At 40.9% G+C, this 22,648-nt stretch overlaps 1 protein-coding gene across 3 annotated transcripts in view; it reads right to left on the bottom strand.

Moving 5' to 3' along the window:
• BAIAP2L1 (BAR/IMD domain containing adaptor protein 2 like 1) overlaps nucleotides 1–22,171 on the bottom strand; it is a 59,160-nt gene extending 36,989 nt beyond the window's left edge. For 2 of the 3 annotated variants that reach the window (XR_014504921.1, XM_083413595.1), the window contains exons 1-2: nucleotides 21,452–22,171; nucleotides 4,617–4,692 (exon numbers count right to left, since the gene is read on the bottom strand). Coding sequence is in view for 1 of the 3 variants with exons in the window: in XM_083413595.1 (XP_083269721.1) it covers nucleotides 4,617–4,692; nucleotides 21,452–21,502 (127 nt within the window). In the remaining 2 variants the exon portion in view is untranslated. The remainder of the gene's footprint in view (nucleotides 1–4,616; nucleotides 4,693–21,451) is intronic. The other variant, XM_083413596.1, reaches the window with a different exon arrangement.
• Between the last annotated feature and the right edge of the window lie 477 nt (nucleotides 22,172–22,648).

Genomic DNA, 22,648 nt, shown 5'->3' with positions numbered 1-22,648 from the left:
AGTCGTGTCCAACTCTAGGGTTGTGCGCCCATCTCACTTAAGAGGCCGGAGGCCAGCACTGTCCGGAGACACTTCCGGGTCACGTGGCCAGCGTGACGAAGCTGCTCTGGCGAGCCGGCACCAGCGCAGCACACGGAAACGCCGTTTACCTTCCCGCTATAAAGTGGTACCTATTTATCTACTTGCACTTAGGGGGTCCTTTCGAACTGCTAGGTGGGCAGGAGCTGGGACCGAAAGACGGGAGCTCACCCCGCCGTGGGATTCGAATCGCCGACCATACGATCGGCAAGTCCTAGGCACTGAGGTTTTACCCACAGCGCCACCCGCGTCCCCCAAAACATATATGAAGCAGCTAAATACATAAAAACAATAAAAAACACAAGTACGTATTACTTTTCCAAAGACAGAGTTCATACATCTTCAAATGCATGTGCCTTGGATCACCCTTATCTTGAAAAGGTAATGTGAGGCAACTACCTATTTTGTTCCTTGCAAAGTAACTTGCTACATCTTGCAGTTGCTCTTCATGCTCATGATACATGTATCTATTCCAAGTGCCCTGAAGATCTGGGAAACCAGATTTTCATATATATAAAGCTACTTTAACATGTGTAATCGCCTTCTGACTGCTGGCTGCTCTCTAGCATGAATGTTGCTTCTGTGACCCATCCGGCAGAACAGGCCTTGTTATTCAAATTACAGATATATAAATAACATGAAAATCATTAGCAGAGAATAATCAAGCCCATGATACCTGTTGTATGTTATTGTTTCATTTAGGAAAGATGAACTAATTCGGTGGACCACATTGTTATGGAAGTAAAAAAATGAACTTGCCTTTCTCTCCCTGCCTGGTTCTATGAGAACAGGAAGTTTCTGAGCTAGGAGAGTTTCTCCTTTTAAATCATGAAAGTACTGGTTGCATAACAAATGCTATTATATAAACTGGTGCTTGTTCTACACCAGTGATCTTTGTAATGAAGGGAATGCAATGAAGGAAATGTTACAAATGTTAACTGGTTCATTAAGATGATTATATATATTTTGTTAATGAGCTTGGATAAGTTATTTCAGACAATTTTAAGAGGGAATCACTTTAAGGTGCTGCATAGTATAAGTTCAAGCAAAGTCGGATTGGGGGAGGGGGAAAAGAACAAATCAGAGACAAGCGATGTAGCAAGCTTTAGAAGGAAGAATATTCTAAAAGGCAACAAGATTAAGCCTACAATCCTGTAATTACAGTACTACAGCTCTTAAGTGCCATTGGTAATGTCACTCCTTGTTTTATTTACGGTACAACAACCTTAGAATATAAGTAGCTTTGTACCAAGTCAAGAAAAGCCACCACTGTCATTTTCATGTCTCTTATTCCATGGTAATATGTTTCTGAACAATGTTTGTCATCATGAAGTCACTGATATGCACTGAAACAATCCAGACGAGATCCAGCCTATACCAACACAATAGCTTTGAACTCTGTTTACAGGTTCAGCAAACCAGCTTCAGTGAGAGGATCAAATGCTTGCCGCTACTATTGAGTCAGAAAATCTAAATTCAGTTTTGCTTTAAGGAAACCAATATAGAAAATAGCCTATGACCCAGGCAAAATGGGGGGAAAATTCAGTATGTTCTAAAAAGCTTAAGGCTGTATGTATGATTACCTATAAGTTCCACTGATCACAGTGGAACTTAACTTCTGAGTCACCATATCTAGGAACATACTGCATGTCTTAGATGCCTTCTAATTAGCTTGCTTGGGGGAATGTAGATTTTGCAGTGCTTTGAGGGGATACACCTTCAAAGTCTGAACAAGTAAGCAAGAAGCTAGTGTCTGGTTCATGTGACCAAATATCAGCCCTCAGATTGTAGTAATGTCATGGAAATCCATGGAAATGCTGTCACTGGTCTCATGGTGAAATGTTGGGTTTTCCTTTATGCTGAAAGAAAGCACAAGGAAAGGTGGCACATGGAAAAATATTACTCATCTCAAATGATGAAGAGTGGGTGGGTAGCAGAGCAAATAGTGGTTTCACTTAGTCAGCTGTAATGTGTACTGAGAAAATTGTACACAGTGGGTTGTATCCAATGCTAGTCCTACTCACATGTAAACCCATTAAATGAATGGGCTTGACTAAGTTTCATTAATTTCAATGGGTCATCTCTGAGTAAAACTTAGCTGGATGCAATGCACTGGATCTATTCTGAGTAAAGTTAGTTAGATACAATCCTGAGGTTTAGACCACAGCGCCACCCATGTCCCCTCACTCCATGAACCCACATTTGCTCATGCACATGAAGCCATTATTTGGCTTAGAGCTATGCAGACTTAGTGCTACACACAAACCAGTTAAAGTACTGATGACTATGCTAAACTTACAGTGGACATCTCATACTAAACAACCCATTAAAGGACAGGACAAAAATGGTCCATACCATGTTTACTGAAAAGATTTTAAAGATGTCTCTCAGTATAGTTTTGTCATTTTTAAAGAATATAGCTTTCATTTAAAAAACAAACACAACAATTTGAAACTAATGGAATATAAATGGACATTTCTCAGACAAACAGGGTTCTCTCCTCTGTTTCCATCATGTTTTAATTTATTAGTTTCCAAAAAGCAGTTTTAGCAGAAAAATATGTTCCACAGGCTTACTGGAAGAAAGCCACATGTATTACTTCTGACAAGTCTTCTCAACACTCTGGATTGTAACCATGGGAAAAGAAATGTGATCCAAAGTCACAGATACACCAAACAAGGAAATCATCTCTAAGGAGGAACATCCCCTTGAGATGGTGCCAAATTGATTTGCATAAATGAAGTGGAAATATGGTACTGAGGCAAGTCAAAGGGAAGTGAATGGCTTAATCAAAGTTATCACTCTAGCACCAGTCCTTTGTGGTAGTTGTGGTATGAGTGTAAGACCTTCTGATAAAATCTCCAATGCACAATTTCATCTTCCAAAAATATTTCATATTTAGTTTCACTAAAATCAGCACTGATACATCCCAACACTTGCTGCACCAGCAAACCACTCTTGAGAATGGGTTTATCCAGGTTTGTAAATAAGGGCATACTTTAATAATCCATCAAGTATTTAAGTAGCTGCCTGCATATACTTATATTATTTCTTTTAAATAAAGAAATACTAAGGAACCAGGTTTTGCAAAGTTTTCAGGCCTGGTCACCTAGAGAAATTTATTATCACAGGTGAGTCATTGAGCGTTTACTTACAAACCTGATTTAGCTTCTACAGCATCCTAAAGTTGTTTATCAGCATGGCAGGATGCTATTGTGGCACTATAGGCTAATATGTCAGGGCAAAGGTTATGGTAATAAAGGTAGTGCAGATGAAGAAGTACCTGCAAGGACTGCCAAGCTTAATCCCCAAAGCTCAACCGGACTCAGTTTAAAACAAAAACAATTCACATGCAGATAAATATTGTGCAATACTTAGTCAGAAAAAGTACTCAGAAGATTATTATCTTCAAGAGCTCTTTAAAACATGTACAAGATCGCCATTCTAAATAAGAGTCACAGAAACAAGGTCCTTCTGACCTAAACTCCTATGGAATGCAACGTTATTAGGATCAATGTTGTAATATTTTTCATACAATAAAACAAAAGGGGAAATTGTGGAAGATTTAGACTTTCTTTCTTTGATTGTTCTTGCCTAATCTGACCTTCACTTTAAATGTGTTATCACCACCATTACATCCTTTGGGAGGAAAACTGGGAAGGAGAAATCCTTGGGTGAAATAATGTCAATTCCCAGTCACCATCAGCCAAAGGCTCACTTCAGTCTAATTTTCTGTCAGGCCCATGGGTTAGAAATTCATCAGCCAGGGAACTGTTCCAACTTAAGCTATGACCTGAGATACTGTTATGATGAAAGTGCTGATCTTAGCAGAGGCAAGGCCTTGTGGATGGCTCAGAATAAATGCTATAAGAGAACAGTTCTCTGAAGTTGTTTCCGTAAAAGTCAGCCTTAGACTGAGCCTCCTATATGAGCACCATTCTGTCCCAACTGCAAGTTCCACCTTTCCTGAAAGATGCCTTCACTCAACCCGTTCCAGCAAGTCTTCTACTCTGACAAAGTGGAGGAAAATGCTGATTGTATCAAGGCTTCTGTGACAAGGTCCTCTGAGTCAGAGGATAGCAATATGGCATCCTGAGGCTGAAGGGCCACTAGCACCATGTGCTCATCTTGTGATTGAGTCATGTGTGCAAGTCCCCTTCAGGCTTCCAATCCCAGGTTCATGACAGATACTTAGGGAAATGAGATGAAGGGTCAGGACAGGCAGTGAAAACCAAAATCAGAATGTTTTTCTCTTACCTAAATAATTGGGATAAACTAGGCAGGTAGTTTTGATTTACAACAACCCAAAAACAGTAAATGGTGTGCTCAGCCCCTTTGAAATTAGTGGGTTTAAGCTCTTTTAAGACTACACAGGATTATAGCCTTGATCTTGCTTTCTTGCAAGTAATCTGTGTAAGGGCTAATAACTTTTGGAGAGGACTTTGTTGCGAGACATTCATTAGACTTTAATACTGTAGAATTAAAACACCGGATATTATGTTAAATTGGTGCATTGATTTAAAAGTCAGGAGGCTTACCATTAACAGCTTTTTCATAGTTTTTCCCCAGGTTTATTAAATTCCGCAGCCCTGGATTGAACTGTTCCATAACATTCTGGTGAAACAACAAAATCAGAGATATCATTAAACTGGCATAAAAATGTAGTTTAAAGTGTCTAGAACATTTTTTACCAATGCATGTCACTTAAATTGAGTCACATTTCTAGCTCAACTGCATGGAAATAATTTTAAAATATACACTGCTTTTCCATCTACAGGCCTTTGAAGTGGCCTGACATTTTTATTTATTTAACAAAATGTATATCCTGCTTGGTTACAATAAAACTTCTAAGCAATTTACAATAATGACTTCAGACTCGGGGGTGGGATTGCTTCACACCTTGAACATGTGTTTCAGTATGTCTGAGAGAAGGTCTGACCTAAGATCAGAGCAGTGCAATGTTCTCTGATTCTGTAAGGCTTCACATATTTATAAGCCAAAATGAAACCATCATTTCCTCAAATATCTTCTTACAAGAAAAACAATGACAGAAGTAACAAACACCCATAACCAAATAGGGGACATATATCTTATACCCACATTCCAGATTATTTGTGTTGATATTTGTGCCTCATTTCTTCTGGCCTCTGCAAGTTTGATTCTAGAACTCTGGTGCCAGTACCTAGAGTAAAAACCTATTTCAAGTTTTTATGGTTTTTGAAACCAATGTTGTAAGACAGAAAATGGGACTGATCACAAACGGAATTAAACTGCGGTCTACCATGATATGTTTGATCACAAAAATCCCACCATCCAGGCAACAGCAAATGAAACCAAAGCCAGTTTCTGCAAACCACACTTTTCAGAAGTGACCAGTGACCTGCAATGAGCAAATCAAGAAAAAGAAAGGAAGCCAGTGCTGTTTCTTCTCTGAAACAAAGATTTAACAACAGACCTTGTCTCAAGCATGTTGTAGGGTGTTGTGGCTCAGGTAGGTACTGATGGGGGCTGCCAGGGAAGGGGATGCTGGCCAGGTCTGTGCAGTGTACTGTAACTCAATAGCACCATCATCTTAATGATGAATTTTCTCATGAAAACTATATAACACCAGGTATTTCATACTTCCCACCCTCTCTGGAGCTCTGAGATGTTGACCTTAACCTTGATCACCTGAGTAAAAGCCAAATTGATTTCCAATGCTGAGTTTTGGCTTATGTAGTGAAAATACACTGCAGCTGTTAAGTGTCACCCAATGTCATTTATTTTATTTTAATAAGATAATAAGTACAGTGGTACCTCAGGTTAAGAACTTAATTTGTTCTGGAGGTCGGTTCTTAACCTGAAACTGTTCTTAACCTGAAGCACCACTTTAGCTAATGGGGTCTCCTGCTGCTGCTGCACCGCCACTGCACGATTTCTGTTCTCATCCTAAAGCAAAGTTCATAACCCAAGGTAATATTTCTGGGTTAGCGGAGTTTGTAACCTGAAGCATATGTAACCTGAAGTGTATGTAACCCGAGGTACCACTGTACATGTTTCATTGGTGCAAAAAGCATTCTGTTCCTAATAAGGAAAATCTATCCTATTTTGACCATACAATTTCCTAATACACTATGCACGGAAAAGATTTATCTTCCTGAACTCAAAAGCTTACACAGAGAAATTGAAACCCTCAATAACACCAAAATAAGGTTTACAAAACAGCATCTGAAAGCCAGCTCAATCTTATGCAAGGGGTATGCAGTGGTAGAATGTAATTTGGCCTTCCCCCTCTAACAGCCAACCTCCCTATGCAGTATCTTTCCTCCGACTGAAAAGCAGTTTGCCTTGCAGCATGGGGGCAGGACTGCTCTGAGAAAAGTACATCTTACAGAAATAGTTCTTTGGATCCTGACCAGAATTTTGAAGTATTCTTTTTATCTATTCACTCTTTGACCGAAACAATTCACTTCTTCCAAATATGAAAAATTGTGTTCTGAAAAACTAACCATTGTATCAGATTGGAACACTGGGATAAAGTCCAAAGCACTCACTTTAGAAAGAATGAATGAAGGCAACAGTAGATTTCAAATACTATTTTGTGTGTGTGTGTGATTTTATGGCCCTAATGAAATATTAATAACATTAACTGGACCCAACTTACTTGAACCCAACTTTTAAATTCAAATATTAAACTTGCCAAAGTTATGGAAAAGGCTGTTATTAAAAGTTCATGTTCTAAACATAGCTTTTCTTCACCTATGTCAAAGGCCAAAAATGTGAATCTAGTTAGGCAGGAGAAACATTAACAATGGCAATATCCTATAGGTTGTTCCCATTATCTGAACAATTGATAAAAACATTAAAAATGAGACCATCAAGGCTGTGAGTCCTGGAAGACCTGCTCCTTTTCCATCTAGCCTGGGAGGACAGGACCCTGACGACTTCAGCTGAAGCTGCTGGACAGACTTTGTGGCTGGGGTATTGTTTAGGGGATCTTGGCATCAGGGGTATAGAAAGGGGTGGCGGTGGTTGCAGTCCACCCCGGGTGTCATCTCTGAGGGGGGTAAAAAAATCCCCCTGGGTGGGGATTGCTGCCCCGCCTGCCTCCATGGGCCGCTCGCCCCACCCCGGGGTGCACAGCATGTGCGCCACTCCGGGTGCCCAAGTGGCTAGCTATGCTGCTGCTTGGGGTGATGGGACAGAGTTGTTGTTGTTGTTATTGATATTATTTTTCTGTATCTTTATTTTAGATCTTATTATGATTTATGTGGAAATTGTTTCAATTTGGTCATGTACTATTTGATATTTTATTTATTGTTTATAATTATGTATTTTTTTCCTGTAGTAAGCCGCCTTGAGCATGGTTTTAACTATGGGAAAACAGCATACAAATAAAATTATGTATGCATGTTTAAAAATACCCAATGACAATACACATAGAATGATATAAAATAAATGTGTTTAGTTAGATTACCTGAGCAGTTCACATCACAATAGGTATAACCTATCTACAGTAAGTGCAGCTTGTAAACTGACCTTTTGTCTACATTTGAAATAGTTAACTATTCCAGGAATACTGCTTCATACCACACACACCTTGTTGATACAAGATAATAATGTCCAGACAATGCCTTTGCCCTGTCATAGCTCTCCCTCACTACATAATAGTTTACAGCCTTAAGTCTGTCAGAGGGAAAGAACAGCTGAGGTTTTCCAGTATCTCACAGTTATCTTGCAGTGCACTTGATCTTTCCCTTCAACTTTTCTTCATGGTCACACAAACATTTGGATGAATTATTTTAGGAATCAGGACTTTGATCATCACATTAAAAACAAAATGACTCAAAATTGCTTTCTTTTACATACCTTCTCCATAGAATACAGTAAGAACCTAAGAACCAGTACAGTACATACTGTACATTTACTGTCATATGGGCTCAGATCTTTATGTAAGGTAAACAATATTTGGGAAATAATGAATATGTACTGGAACTGGAATAATTTTTTAAAAATTTTTTCTTATGGTCCCTCCCACATAACTCTACGAGATGGAATAGTATTTGTGTTATAGCATATTGTTATTATTTATATTTAAGGTAATCTGGGAGCCTCTTTCTTACTAAAGAGCAAGGCAATAACTATTTAAATGATCATTATACAGACGTGAACTGAGATCAAATGCATCTCACTCCCACAGGAGGCAGTGATGACCACCAACCTGGATAGCTTCCAATGGTTGTAGGCATTAATACTTCAGAATACCAGTTGCCGGAAGCCATGGGAGGAGAAGAGAGCTCTTGTGCTTGGGTCCTGCTGGCAGATTTCCCACAGGCATCGGGCTGACCACTGTGAGAACAGGATATTTGTCTAGATGAGCATTTGGAGTGATCTAGCAGGTCCTTCTTATGTTCTTAAATGATTGGCTGGAACATCAACTGACCAACTAACACAAATTGCACACGAATTCATCCAAGAACTCTGAATGCTAAAATCCATGTGTGATATTCTACTAAGTTTTACTCAGAGTACATCTATTGAAATTACCGGTAATAGACTTAACTTAATCGTGTTCATTCATTTCAGTGGGCCTACTCTGAGTAAACTCGGCTGACTCCATGTATTAAATGTTGCAGTAGAACTTCTAATTAAAATATCCAAAATCTTTAATTTAATCCTATACAACACAGCCAACCTCATTTGTACCTGGGAGACCTGACTATGTGATGGTGAGGACTAAATTTGACTGGGACCAACATTAGACTAGGACTGATGAATAGGCTGCTGTGAAAATTCCCCACCTCAATAGGTTTTATCTTTTGCAGGTACCTACTTTTGAATGCATCCAGTTCTGAGGCCAGTAGAATAATAATCAGTCAATTTATGCCAAGTCTGATGCATCATGACACTGATCTTATCTGAGTAACTATGCAGTGGTGGCAGCAGTAGCAGTTCTAGGTGGTGAATGATCTGCCCTGTTGGGTTTCAGTGCCTGTCTAGGAAGGCTTACACTGCCTAAAACAAAGTAACTTTTTCATTGAAAATAGCTTGAAATTGTTTTACACTACTTTCTACTTATGAAGATGTGCTTTTCTTTTGCTTGAATAATTTTGTGTTTTGTTTTGCCTGGACAATTTCTATAAATTTAGGTTATATTGTTGCATAAACTGAAATGAGTTGCATCTCCTTTAAATTGTTTTAGTTGGCTAGATGCTTCGAAGGTGCAGGTTATAGAAATACAATACTGTACATAAAGCTCATCACACATGCTTTCCAACTGATTGTTTATCATAGCTCACATTAGAACAGAGTATCCCACTTATGACTCACTGGGTTTTTAGAATGTATGTGGTTGGAAGACTCTGGTTGTATTATCCTTGACTGGGATATATCTTCTGATACCTATTTTTATACATTATCAGTATGCTGAACTCTTACCTACAGCAATTGATTTTCTGATAATTTAAATAAATTTACCATACTGCTGTCAACTACGGTTCTAAGCTTCTTGTCCCAATCTACTTCTTCAGCAACAGATCCCAAACATCTTTCAGATATACACCCATGGCAATCTTCAACTAATCTAATTTGCTGCAATTTGTTCTGCTGTGTTATTTAAAGATTTCCCGTGGGGAAAGGCAAAATAAGTAGAGACAATATTTGTCTCTAGAATGTTCCATATTTACTTATCTTCGCTATGTAGTGATTTTGAATGGTCACATACTTCTGACCTTCCTCCTTTCATGTTGATTCTTTAGCCAGCATTGGTTTTCCGTGATTACAGTGCTTTAATAGCATCTCAGTCATTTATAACAAGCACAGACAAGTTAGGATGGCGAAATGCTATGGTGCTCAGTTTGAAAAGCCACATAAGTATAATCCAATCCTCTTCTTCTGGAGGAATGTTTAGATATAAGTTTTACCTCTGTGACTAAGGTGAATCAAAGGTGTCAAATCACTTTGTGCAATTTCTTTTATTACCAGATCAGTGCTTCATCCCAGATAGTTCTAAGAACTCACTAGGCCACTGTTTGTTACAGTGTTAGAATGCATGGCATGTAAGAAGTATTATTTTTAGACTGTTTTCTTTAAAAATAATTCTTATGTGACTCACACCATGAAGTTTGAACAACAATCCAATGCAGATATTTACCATCATTTATTTATATAGCACCCACTCATATAAAATATCAAGGTGGTGTACATTTTTATTTGTTGGCATCTGTCTGTCTCGAAAGACAATGGAGTGCACATTCTGGGGCGAAGCCAAAATACTGGAGAATTACAGCATGTACAGAGACTGGTAACACGTAACTGCTGCCTCCCGCACTGTTTTTGCTGTGTTAGCTGCACCGAACTGGCCTCACTAGTGCAAGCCTGGGCAGTGTGTATGGAGGTCCTGGGCTGCCCACATGACAAGACTCCCGTCTCGGCCTCACTGATGTGGTCCAAAGAAAAGCAGAGCAATACCTTTGGCATCAGATTGGCTGCAGACATTGCCAGAAGGAGATGTACAAGATACAATCCAACCACATTAGGGACTCCAGATTTGTGTACGGCTTACTACTTAGTCTTTTCTTCTCTTGAAGATGTCCTGCAAGGCAGTGGATATGGATTTTTCCTCGGGGGTTTACTCCCAAAGCCTTTCTCACAAATGAGCATAGCCACAAGGCAGCAGAGGTTTAAGATTATTTTCTTTCTCCTAGATGGGCTACCTTCCCAGGTTGACGAGCCCCATCTACCCCTCACTTCCCTCTATAGCTCATGTAGTAACCCCCTTCATTACCTTCAGACCCACTATTGGTCTCATCTGCTCAACCCACCAGAGCTTGTCTTCATATGCAGGGGAGGTCCCTAACTCACCAAGAGTTTGAGACCCATCGGCTACACCTCACCTGGTTTAACCAGCCAGTTGAAGCCATTTCCCGGGCTGTGGACACTGTCACATGCCGACACAGGGGAGAGGTGAGTGCAGGATGGAAAGAGAAGGAAGTGTCCCTCACCAGAAGTACTACCCCTCCCTTAACACCCCTAACAACAATATAGCCAAACACAGTAAAACTTAAGATACCATAAAGCAATACAAAATAATCATAAGAATGAATGATTTATCTTATATAACATTATGCTGCTTTCCCGCAACCCTTCTTCCTGAAACAGATCCCCCACCCATATATATAATTTCATGTTAAGCAATTTGTATTAACTGTAGCTGAGGCTTACCCTAGCAAGTGTACACCACAGTTAACACTGGTGCTGACAAACTGGTTAACAGCAATTGGGAATATTTACATCAGGCAAAAGAAAGACCACAAAGAGGGAGGGAGGATTGAGATGGTGAGCAAGTGTTCCCCAGGCTTGCTCCCAACTTGCTAACCACAGTTAGCAGGAAGTCAACATTATGCCTGCACCAGCCCAATACGAATATTATTAGAATATTTTCCATCAGTTGGAAGTTGCATTGCCAAGATTTCAGATTAATAACTGCTTTTTATAGCCTTCTGCAGAATAAATACTCCCAGACAGCACCAAAAGAAAAACACTCAGTGCATTCCTTTTTAAAACAATCACATCATTTCATATTTCCTTCCTTAAATTGAAAGAACTGAAACAACAGCAAACAAACATTTGTGATCGCTCACTGATCTGTTTAAAAAGGTAACTGATATCTTACACAATAGCAACACAATCAATAAGGAAGCTAAATACAGTAGATGTTTTTAAGAAACTAGAGACATAAATAAGTAGAGACATGGTCATATAGATTTAATGGCTCAAGCCATACTGTATGTTGAGCAAAGCCATGGTTTTTGACATTGTGAGAACAGTCCTGGGGTTGTGCACATTCTGCTCCACCTATGTCCTCCCCTCATGCACCATGAGCGCCACGCTCCCTAATTTGTAGCAAACCACAGCACTGTTTGACTCAAACAAGCAAACTACAGTTTTTGCTTGCCTTACAAGCAACGACTGAAAGCTGGAGTTTGATGCGGTGTAATTGCAGTATTAGAATGTTGGGCTATGGGAAGATGTAGATTCAAATCCCCACTTAAGCATAGTGCTTAAATGGTGCTTGGGATAGTTATCCCCTCTCAGCCAAATATATTTCACAGGGCTGTTGTCAGGGTACACTGGGGTGAAGAAATGACAATGGATGCTGCATTCTTTAGAAGAGTGAAATAAAAATGTAATAAATAGACCCTCATCTACTATATATTTTGGAAAGTGCTTTGCCTGTCTGTCAATCTTTTCTCTATAGGTTTGGCTGCCTCTTGAGATCATAGAATTGTGGCGTTGAAAGGAAGCACGAGGGTCATCTAGTCCAACCCCCTGCACTGCGCAAAGCAACAGAGTCAAACTTGGTACAAGGTTTCCTGAAGTGAAGATCTTAATATTTGGGTGTCAGCTGCCACTTTGAACCAAGAAGACAGACCAAAACATGGCTTTTAAATGACTGCACCTATTATTTGGCATAGGTTTGGCCACCGCTTGAGATATGGTCACCAACCTTGGTAGGAGGCTTCCTGAAGTGTGACTGGCAGTCTTGGTTGACATTTGGAAATGTGAAGCTAGCATGACTTCACTCTTTTTTGGCATAGGTTTGGCCACCTCTAAAGATATTGCCTCAAAACTCAGCATGAGGCTTCTCGAGGTGGGGATGGCAGACTTGGTCATTGTTTGGTTGCTGGGTGCCATTTTGATGGCAGACCAAAATGAAACTTTGGTGTACTTCACCTGATTTTGGGAGTGATGGGTCCAAACTCACAAATTACATTATGCATTTTAAAAATCACAGTATTTTTTAGTTTCTAAAAATTCCTGGGCAGCACTGGACATTCTTCACTAGTCTTTTTAAGACTAAGAGTAAGACTCATGGCAGACACAAGAGAACCACTTGAAAAGATTTATCTTATCAAGCACCTTGTACTCCTAATCAGAAGCACAAGTAGCAAGTACTGTGCAAAAACCAGGCTGATAGAAACTGACCTTGTGCTTTCACTCCTGCTGTGGATTTTATATAAACACATGTGAAAGAATGTCAAAGTGTAGTTATATGCTAGATACACTGTCCTCTATAAGTACTACAAAAACATTTTCACTTTCCAATCAAATGAAAGCTTTTGTAATTTCCTATACATGTTCAGCTTTGCTCTTAGGCAGGACACACCTTCCAAGAACACAATAGCTCAGCATGTATTGACACAGATCAACAATGCATAAAGACCCAGCAGTTTACAAAGTTGAGGCTTATATCCTGCCGATATAGTCAGCTCCTCAAGCTAACAATGACACCTTAAACAAATTTGCCAATCATTGGTTTGCAAAGAAAATCACAGCAATGTCATTAGGTTTTTTTATATATAAAAGGTATTTAATCATATGATCTCCATCTTGGTAATATCATTAAATATCGTAATATCCAACTAGCAGTCAAACCATAAACATATGTGGTGGAGTATCTGCCTGAAGAAGCTGCATACAATTATGCTTTATCATTCCTTTATGCTGATGTACTTCAATGTACACCATTTAAACACTTATTTGCTGACATGGCTAACCATATGATTACCAGAAAGCAGCATTCATGGATCACTTGCATTACTATAGCCCTAAATGGGGGTGTGGAATGATAATGGCCCATAACTGTTCCAGAAGAGAAACTAGTTGTATGTGGTACATCATCCATGGGAAAAAATATACATTCTACAACACATGCAAGCTGTAATACCATGTATGTTAATTGTATGTGGTTTACCTGGTACATTAATACAAGCCCATGTACAAAATTATGTTCATAACTAACTTATAAAGCTAGCTTTGAAAACTAGCTTTAAATATCATTTTCAAGTTGTTTTCTTTCCTGCATAAATTTGTGTCTTATTCTTATAATAATGGAATCACTTGAAAATACCAGGGGTGTTCATTTCATAATATTTTAAAAACGTGCCCATGACACCTCAAGAAACTCTGCTGGTAGGATTTAAACTCTTCCATTGGGTGTTCTGAGCTTTATGTAAAGTATATTTAAGGATGTTATGCAATTTGTATAAATATGTTTTGATGGGAATCCAATAAATGGATACCATGTTAGCCAAACAGGCCGTGTGCTGTATGTGAAAAAGGAATCATGAGGTCTAGAACAAACATAGCTTATTTTCTTTTAGATTTATTCCAAATCTGTTTTATACCTGGGATTTAAGGGGCTTATTTATTGATTTTGCAAGCCACATGATTAGCGCCCTGAACAAATGCAAGAGTGTATAGCTCCATCTTTGCTCTGACCTATGCCTCACCCACAACAGCTGTTTCCATCCGGCACCCCCCATGCTAATGGAAAATAACTTGTCCAAGGTAAGATAGTAAGTCTTCTGAAGAAAATCATTCAATGCTGTTTGTCCATGACTTATTATCAGGTCCAGGACTGGAGCGCAGATTGCCCTTAGTGGGCCCCTCTTAACTCCAACTGCCCCTCAGTGCACACTGCCATCACCCCACTGGCAGCACTGCCAGCATACACAGCACCAGAACACTGTACCCATCACAGCACAGTCTCCAGGGATGCCTGCCTGCAAGTGTAAGGCTGGCACTGCGGGCACAGGAAAGGCATCAGTTCTAGCAGGTGCTGTTGACAAGGCTCATGAACCTTGGCAAGTTTCACCAGTATGCTAACTTCCTTATACAACCTGGGAGCTAAAGTGGAGACAAGGGCTATGTCTTTCTAGTAATGCGAATATTAAATGCCAATTCCACTGGAAATGTCAATACCAAAATGGCCTCCTGGTATGACGATACCAAAACAGGCATTTCAAGAAATAGTTGGGTAATAGTACTTTGAGGGGGGAAACCTGTGTTAACATGTTCTGTCATGTCTTCTCTTATGAACCTTTTTTTTTTTTAAAGAACATTTCCTCCTTGGAAAAGTGCTTCAAATGTTTGATAATGGCACACACAGTAGGTAGACTACATGTATATGTATTTGAGATACATAATTTACTTTACATGTCACATGGCATATACATTTTTGCCAAATCAATTGCTCTATTAACCCACTGTTAACTTTAACTTATTAGTTGCCCCTTACAACTCTTTGCCTTCCCATTTAGCCACACTATATTTAGTTTTTAGAGAGCTGGTTTTATGCTGATGCTAGAGAAGTAGATGTGCATAGTAGCTAATGTAACAAACACTGAATCAACAGAAGTTGGTCCAATAGACGGTATCATCTTGCATGCTTTATTGCCATGAAATCAACACTGTGCCAAATAATTCTGTCCTCTAAAACTTCTTTTTTGTAGGCGTTTTGGGTGCCCTGTCCCCATCAAAAGACTAAAAGATCCATGGATATATGATGAGACGCTCTACGTGCAAAGAAACTGAAAAGCTACAATTTTATTTAATATTACAGAAGGCATTTATTATTCCATTCTTTTATCCCGGGATATTTTATCCCAGTTTGAAAACCTCACTGACATGTGGCCAATGAATGCATACAACGTACAGAGTGGGCTGTTGCGCTGTTCTTATTCTCCTCAGTGGATAGACCTGGAACTACAGCAATTTCCCCATTCTTTCAGTGGGCAGCTTTAGTTTCATGCTACTGTACTTGACTTTTCTAGATTTGTACAGTCCTATTATCATAACAACAACTAGAAAGGCCTGGGTTAGTGCATCTCATCTTTCCCCTCAGCTCGTATTTGCATTCGGATCTAACTTTGTGGAAAAACTGGAATTTGCATAACCTATAGTGGAAGATATGGGGGGGGGAATGGTCTGGGTGTGGAATTTTGACTTCAGCACAAATAGATGGCCTTGATGATAAGTTTTACTTCTCTACACATTTGCAAAGGGCTTCATACATTGGATATATTGCCACTCAGATATTTTGGGCAAAGTATAGTCTGTGTCAGATATTTGTGGTGTTCTATGAGCCTCAAAATCCATCTCAAACTATTTATCTTCTCAGAATTTTAGCATATTGTCCAAGGCAAGTTGTAATCTTATGTAAATATATCACAGGAGTTCTGAAGCCTGGATTAGTTAAGTAAAATGCATAGTCCAAGATGTGCTTGCCTCAGAAACAACACAATTTCTGACTACTGCAATATCTAGGATTGTTATGTGTACTCAAGAAATGTGAGTCTTATTAAGCAACTTGGGGGTTGCTTAATAGCTTAGGCTAAATTTACATAAGGACCATTTGCTGGATCAGACCAATGGCTTATTTAGTCCAGCATATAGTCTCACAGTGGATAACCAAATGCACAAGTGAAGTCTTGCAACAGCATTCTCTAGCTCATGGTCAGGCTTGTTAACCCGGATCTACACTAAGAGACAGCCAAAATGGGGGTTGCCAGTCTGATGCCTGTAGGCACCATGGAAGGCCCTCCTAGAAAGAAATATATGAAGCAAACTGTGTGGGTCCCCTCCTAAGTGATTTCTGTTAAATTAATAGGTCTAGCTTTTCCTACCTATCAGTGTTTTTAGTCAATGAATGAAATCAGAGCTGTGCTTGATAAAGTGAGTTGTTTGGATACCAGGCAATAGAAATCCCTGGAAAGTGTACTTTTCCTGCTTCTGTCTTATTTTCCAGTAGTCACTGGAACCTCTGTAGTTTTCTTTTCACTTTCCCCTAGGAACCAGGACACATCTTTTCTTTGGTTGGTTAGTCTGAGATTAGGTCCTTCCTAGAAGTTATTTTCTGCAAATACTACTATACAATAAGTGTGGGTAGATATTAAAGAATCTTCTTCTCAAATGGCAGATGCAAGATATGAAAACTTTGCAAAAAGGATTAGGTATGGTAGCTGATTTTGGTTGTTGTTTAGTCGACTCTTCATGACTCCATGGACCAGAGCACATCTGGCACTCCTTCCGCTCCCTCCCGCAGTTTGGTCAAACTCATGTTAGTAGCTTTGAGAACATTGTCCAACCATCTCATCCTCTGTAGTCCCCTTCTCCTTCTGCCCCCCATCTTTCCCAACATCAGGGTCTTTTCCAGGGAGTCTTCTCTTCTCATGAGGTGGCCAAAGTATTGGAGCCTCAGCTTCAGGATCTGTCCTTCCAGTGAGCACTCAGGGCTGATTTCCTTCAGAATGGATAGGTCTGAACTTCTTGCAGTCCATGGTACTCTCAAGAGTCTCCTCCAGCACCATAATTCAAAAGCATCCATTCTTCGGCGATCAACCTTCTTTATGGTCCAGCTCTCACTTCCATACATCACTGCTGGGAAAACCATAGCTTTAACTATACGGACCTTTGTCGGCAAGGTGATGTCTCTGCTTTTTAAGATGCTATCTAGGTTTGTCATTGCTTTTCTCCCAAGAAGCAGGCGTCTTTTAATTTCATGACTGCTGTCAACATCTGCAGTGATCATGGAGCCTAAGAAGGCACCTATAAAAAAATTCTTATATACAGAGCCAGCCCATCCACTTGGTGAGGTGAAGCAGGCAGGCAGGATGGATGGAGGAGTTAGGAGGTTTCTAACTGTGATTATGACAGTCAGGAGGTGATGAAGTTTTAATTAGAACAGTAAGAAGGAATAACTGGGGTGCACAAAACACAAGGAAAGGAAGTTGCTGGGACCAGAGTAGCCACAAGATTCACACTGAAATGTATGCTGTAACTCAAAACCTTAAAAATAATATTTAGCAGAATCAGTCATTCAAGTTTATTTTGGGAACAAGCTAGAAGGTGCAGCATAGACTTTAAAAGAAATAATCCAGTGTTGGAACAAGGTGCATGAAATCTGGTTATATAAAACAATTGCATCTGCTGAAATAAAATTAAAAGATTTCTTTTTACATTACCTACTTAGGGATTACCCTACAATTTTTTGATGTGGCCATATGCTCACATAAGCATGCATTCCATAGTAGGTTAACAATTCAGACATACCTCAGCATTATTAAAAGCTTTTATCATGGAAAAAGAAATGACTTTACAATGGCAGATATGCAAAAACCTCAACTATAGGTTTAAAATAGCACATACCAAAATATTTTGGATTTTTTCTAAACCAGGACAGAATTAGAAATCATTGGGTGGTTAAAGTATTTTACAAATGTATGAGGTATACAACTAATGCATGCAACTAACTTTCCAAATTGATCAGACACTGTAAAATCATACAGAAAATTTGTATAATAAATAGATTACTCATGCTACGCATCATTTCAAGAGCTTTCAAACAGCATTTTTCAGGGCTGTTTCAATGTTCTTTATATTGAGGGAATGCAGAGGTGGGTGATCCCTACCTAATGTATTTCTGAGAAAAGAAAAGAAATGTTCTGAAAAGTTGGATACAACATCAAGGCTGTATTTATTATCCTGCATATACTATCCAATCAGGATGTCTGTTTCACACAATGTTGGAATTAATTATTATTATTATTATTATTAAATTCAAGAGGCAGTTCTGCATGTGAAGCGTCAGCACCTTTCATTTAAAAATTGGATTAACCTTCCAAGTCCACAAAGGGGTCCATACTAAATGGCAGGGTTATCACTCTAATATACAGTGGTACCTCAGTTTACAAACTTAATCCGTTCCAGAAGTCCGTTCTTAAACCAAAACCATTCTTAAACCAAGGCGCACTTTCCCTAATGAGGCCTCCCGCCGCCGGTGCCCTTCCACCATTCGGATTCCGTTCTTAGACCAAGGTAAAGTTCTCAAACCAAGACACTATTTCCAGTTTTGTGGATTTTGTAAACCAAATCGTTCTTAAACTGGTACCACTGTACCTGCATTCATGTTTTCCTCATTTACGGGTTATTCAGTCTGTTGGACAACTTGGATTCCCAAACAAATATACCCGAGGCAGGGTCCTCCACAGAATTACATCGAGCATCTACCTACAACACTGCAATTTGAACTTGAAGGTACAATATCCACACAACCTTGTACTAGGATCCTCCTGAGATTGGCCCAAGCACTCCTACCATTTTCGACCCTGGGATCCTCTCTGAAAAAAACCCAAAAAGCCCAGCTTCTTTTGGGGGCAATACTCTCACCGGGCCTTGAATTGTAAGCACCAGCAATGCTTTACACCAAACAGGTACCTGACAGTATAGCACCCATTTTATTGGAAGCTACTCTAATGTGGAAAGTTACCTACATATCGTCAATCGCATTCTAAGAGCTGCAGGCCCATACTCATACATCTAACAGGAACATCTGTGGGAATTCCCCCCTTTACCTCAGCTATATTGAGGTGAACTTGTCAGTGAGGACACATTAGCCTCAATATCTTTGCCCTCTCAAATACATTACTCCAGAAAGTACCCCAAGTTTGGTTCCTATTCTGAACAGATTGGGAATATAGATGCCTTGAAACCCACAAGGGAAATTCTTTGTATAATTCTTTAAACAATCCAGTAAAACTGCCAAACCTTATTGGGCACCCAGCAATCAAAAAATGGATTGGAAGCCACCTTCACCCCAAAGGCAGCATTAACACCAAGCATTTAATCCTTACTATACACAAGGGCTAGCCAACATGGTGCCAGATGTTGTTGGACTACAACTATTATCATCAGTAACAAATGGCTATGCTACTAGCTAGGGTTGATGGGAGCTGCTGTGGGTTACTGGGATACTCCTGGATTACATTAATGAGTACCTAACTTGCATTATGTGATCTTGAGTATATGCCTTTCTACTCAGCCTGAATCGGCAATAATTTCCACTTTCAAAGGTCTACATATAATCACTACCATGGATTAAAAAAACCCCAACCCTATCTACAAACATACATCAAATCCACCTTTTTACAAGCTTGTTACAGGGTTTCAAGATCATAACAGACATTTGATTCAGTAGCCACAGGGAAAGCACTTCCACAGCCCACACAAGCCCTGTTACATATAAGCACACCTGCCATCCATTGCCAGCCCTTTCTACATGAAAACATGTTAAGCAATGTATTTGAAAGGAATCAACTTGCATAGCACAGGAGGGGCTGAAGTTCAATCCTTGGCGTAACTACCTGAAAAGATCCTAGGGCTAGAGTCACTGTCTGAGACCTCAGACATCCAAGGTCAGTCAGACTAGACAGAAAGAAATAGTTCATATAAGACTTGCTCTTCACTCTGAATGAGTGGTTTCAACTCTCAAGCAAGCTGCTATCATGGAAAAAGAAGGGCAATGCCTTTGGGAGTGGAACTGTAGTGTTTATATTACTATTATTATTTATTCAAGATTTCATTGGTTTACAAAAGCTTACGCCTTGTCTCTTTTTTCAGGTTGTAGTGTTTTGCAAGGGAATGGTCCCGGGTCCAATCTGGCATCTCCATTTAAATGAATCTGATAGGTGTTAGGAAAAAGCATGGGGAGGGAGGGCCTTAGCTCAGTGACATCGCATCTGCTTTGCCCCTGGTTCAATCCCTGGCATCTCCCAGAAAGGATGGGGAGATGCCTGCCTGAAACCCTGGAAGAGCTGCTGCCAGTCAGAATAAGACACCAAACGTCCACCTTGTACCTGCATTTGTACACATGGAAAAGCTCAGATGGGTATGGAAATTACCGGTACATGTATTCTAGCCCTTCAAGGGTGTTGCTAGGGAGCACCCCCTCCCTCTATTAAGCACTCAGGAGTATGTACCTGACCTTGGAGAACCAGAAAGGCACCATGAAAGGCTCTGTATGCTCTCTTGTGTGTTTATAGGCAATAGGGCAGGTGTGGCACACTCATAAAGGAGTGGCGAACCTCACCTGCGTAGCTGCCAAGGCAAACCTTAACTCCTCACCTGCGTAGCAGCCAAGGCAAACCTCACATCCGCTCCCACTCTGAAACATCAACCCCCCCCCCAGCTGCCCCATTACAACAGCTCATAGCTGTGCAATGACACTCAGAAGACGACCGTGTTCACTGAGCTTTACTCCCTGGTTAAGTTTGCACAGGACCGAATCTGTCTCCCTGAGTAACCCTGGGCCGGTCACACACACACACACTCGTTGTCAGGCTTGGTCTACCTCGCAGGGTTCTTGTGAGGAGGAACGGCCCTGAACACTGAAGGAAATAATAATCCAAGAAGAGACAGTGTGGTTAGTGCCAGACCAAGACCTGGGAGACCTGGGTTCAAATCCCCAAGGCTCAGCCATGGAGCTCACAGGGGAGGGCGGCAGTCACAGCCTGTCAGCCTTACCTACCTCGCAGGGTTGTTGTGGGGATAACACGGGGGGGGGGACCATTGCGCCCCACCTTGACCTCCTTGGCTGGGACAGAAACATGCCATAAGTAAATACGACGAAGAAGTTCGATTCATGATCATGAGTATTTATTTCCCCTCATGATAATGAGGATTTCTCTCCCCCTTTTTCTTCCCATGTGTCTGCCGCCCTCCCGCTCCCAGCGCGGAGAAAGAAGCCGCTCGACTTTCCCTCGCCTCAACTTACTTTATAGGTGCTTTCCGTCAACTTATTCACCTCTTCTGGGTCCCGAGACATGGTGGTGGTGCTGCTGCTGCTTGGAGCGGGAAGGGAGGAGAGGCAAGAAGGCGCAACTGCGGCTGAGGCGGCCGAGACAACTTTTCCTCAGGACGACGACGGCGACCGGCGCGCTTTTTCCCTTCCCCTGAGGCGCCTTTTTTTCCAGCCGGGAAGAGACAAGAACTCCCTCAGAGATAGAAAGAGAGAAACAAAACTCCCCTCGGAGCCGCCTTCCCCTTCCACGCAGCTGAGGTGAACCGGCGGGGACGGCGGCGCTGGCTGCCGTGGCGCCCTCGTCCTCCTCCTCCTTCTCAAACTGTCAAACTCGTGGAACCGGCCAGCTCAGCGGCTCAGCCCTTTCGGGAGGCGGCCCCGGCGGCGGCGGCGGCGGCGGGGCGGAGTCGGGCGAGGTGGGGCCCTCTCGGCCTGACGCGGCAGCCGCAAGGCGGGCCCGGCCGAGCGGCGAGGCGGAGGAAGGTCGCCGAGGTTACCCAGCCGCTTCTAGCTCCGCCGCCTCTTTACCTGAGCTGCGGGGGGAGCAGGAGGCCTATAAGCTGCTTCAGGCCGCCTCCGCCTCCTTCCCCTCACCGAGAAAATCTTCGTTATTATCAATATTAAAAGTTTTGAGGTGAAGAGGGAGAAGGGCGGCCGTTTTATTCTGCCGCAACACGCGCACCGCCAAAAAGAAAGAAGAGAGATAAAGGCGGGCTTAGTAAGGTCTACTTAGATTTAAACCCCATTGCGTTCCGTTGCGCTTATTCTCAGGTAAAAGGCCCTGACGGGGTTGTAATAGCAGCCCCTACAGCGCGATTCTGTTAGTCTGTTGCAGGGGGAAAAAAGTGGTGGTTTGTAGATTTATTTTTTACCACTGATTGTATAGGATTGCAAACTTAAATTGTTTTATTCTTTTCTTTTCCAGTCTCCCCACCACCACTTTTTCTTGCTCCCCTCCCCTTTTATATTCACCTTTAATATTTTTCTTGTCTCATTACACTTTTTATTGGGGGGGGGGGGTATACGTGTAATTGTTTGGATTTCATTATGTTATGATTTGGTTGAAATCCTACTCTACTCTCCACCCCCCTCCAAATATAAATCACTTTGTTGTTTGTTTTTTTAAAATAATATTTATTAAATGTTTAATAGTTACAAAAAGAAAAAGGG

Source organism: Podarcis tiliguerta (assembly GCF_965153285.1).
Source record: "Podarcis tiliguerta genome assembly, chromosome: 14".
NCBI classification, from domain to species: domain Eukaryota; kingdom Metazoa; phylum Chordata; class Lepidosauria; order Squamata; family Lacertidae; genus Podarcis; species Podarcis tiliguerta.
This window is presented reverse-complemented; position numbering and strand designations above follow the sequence as displayed.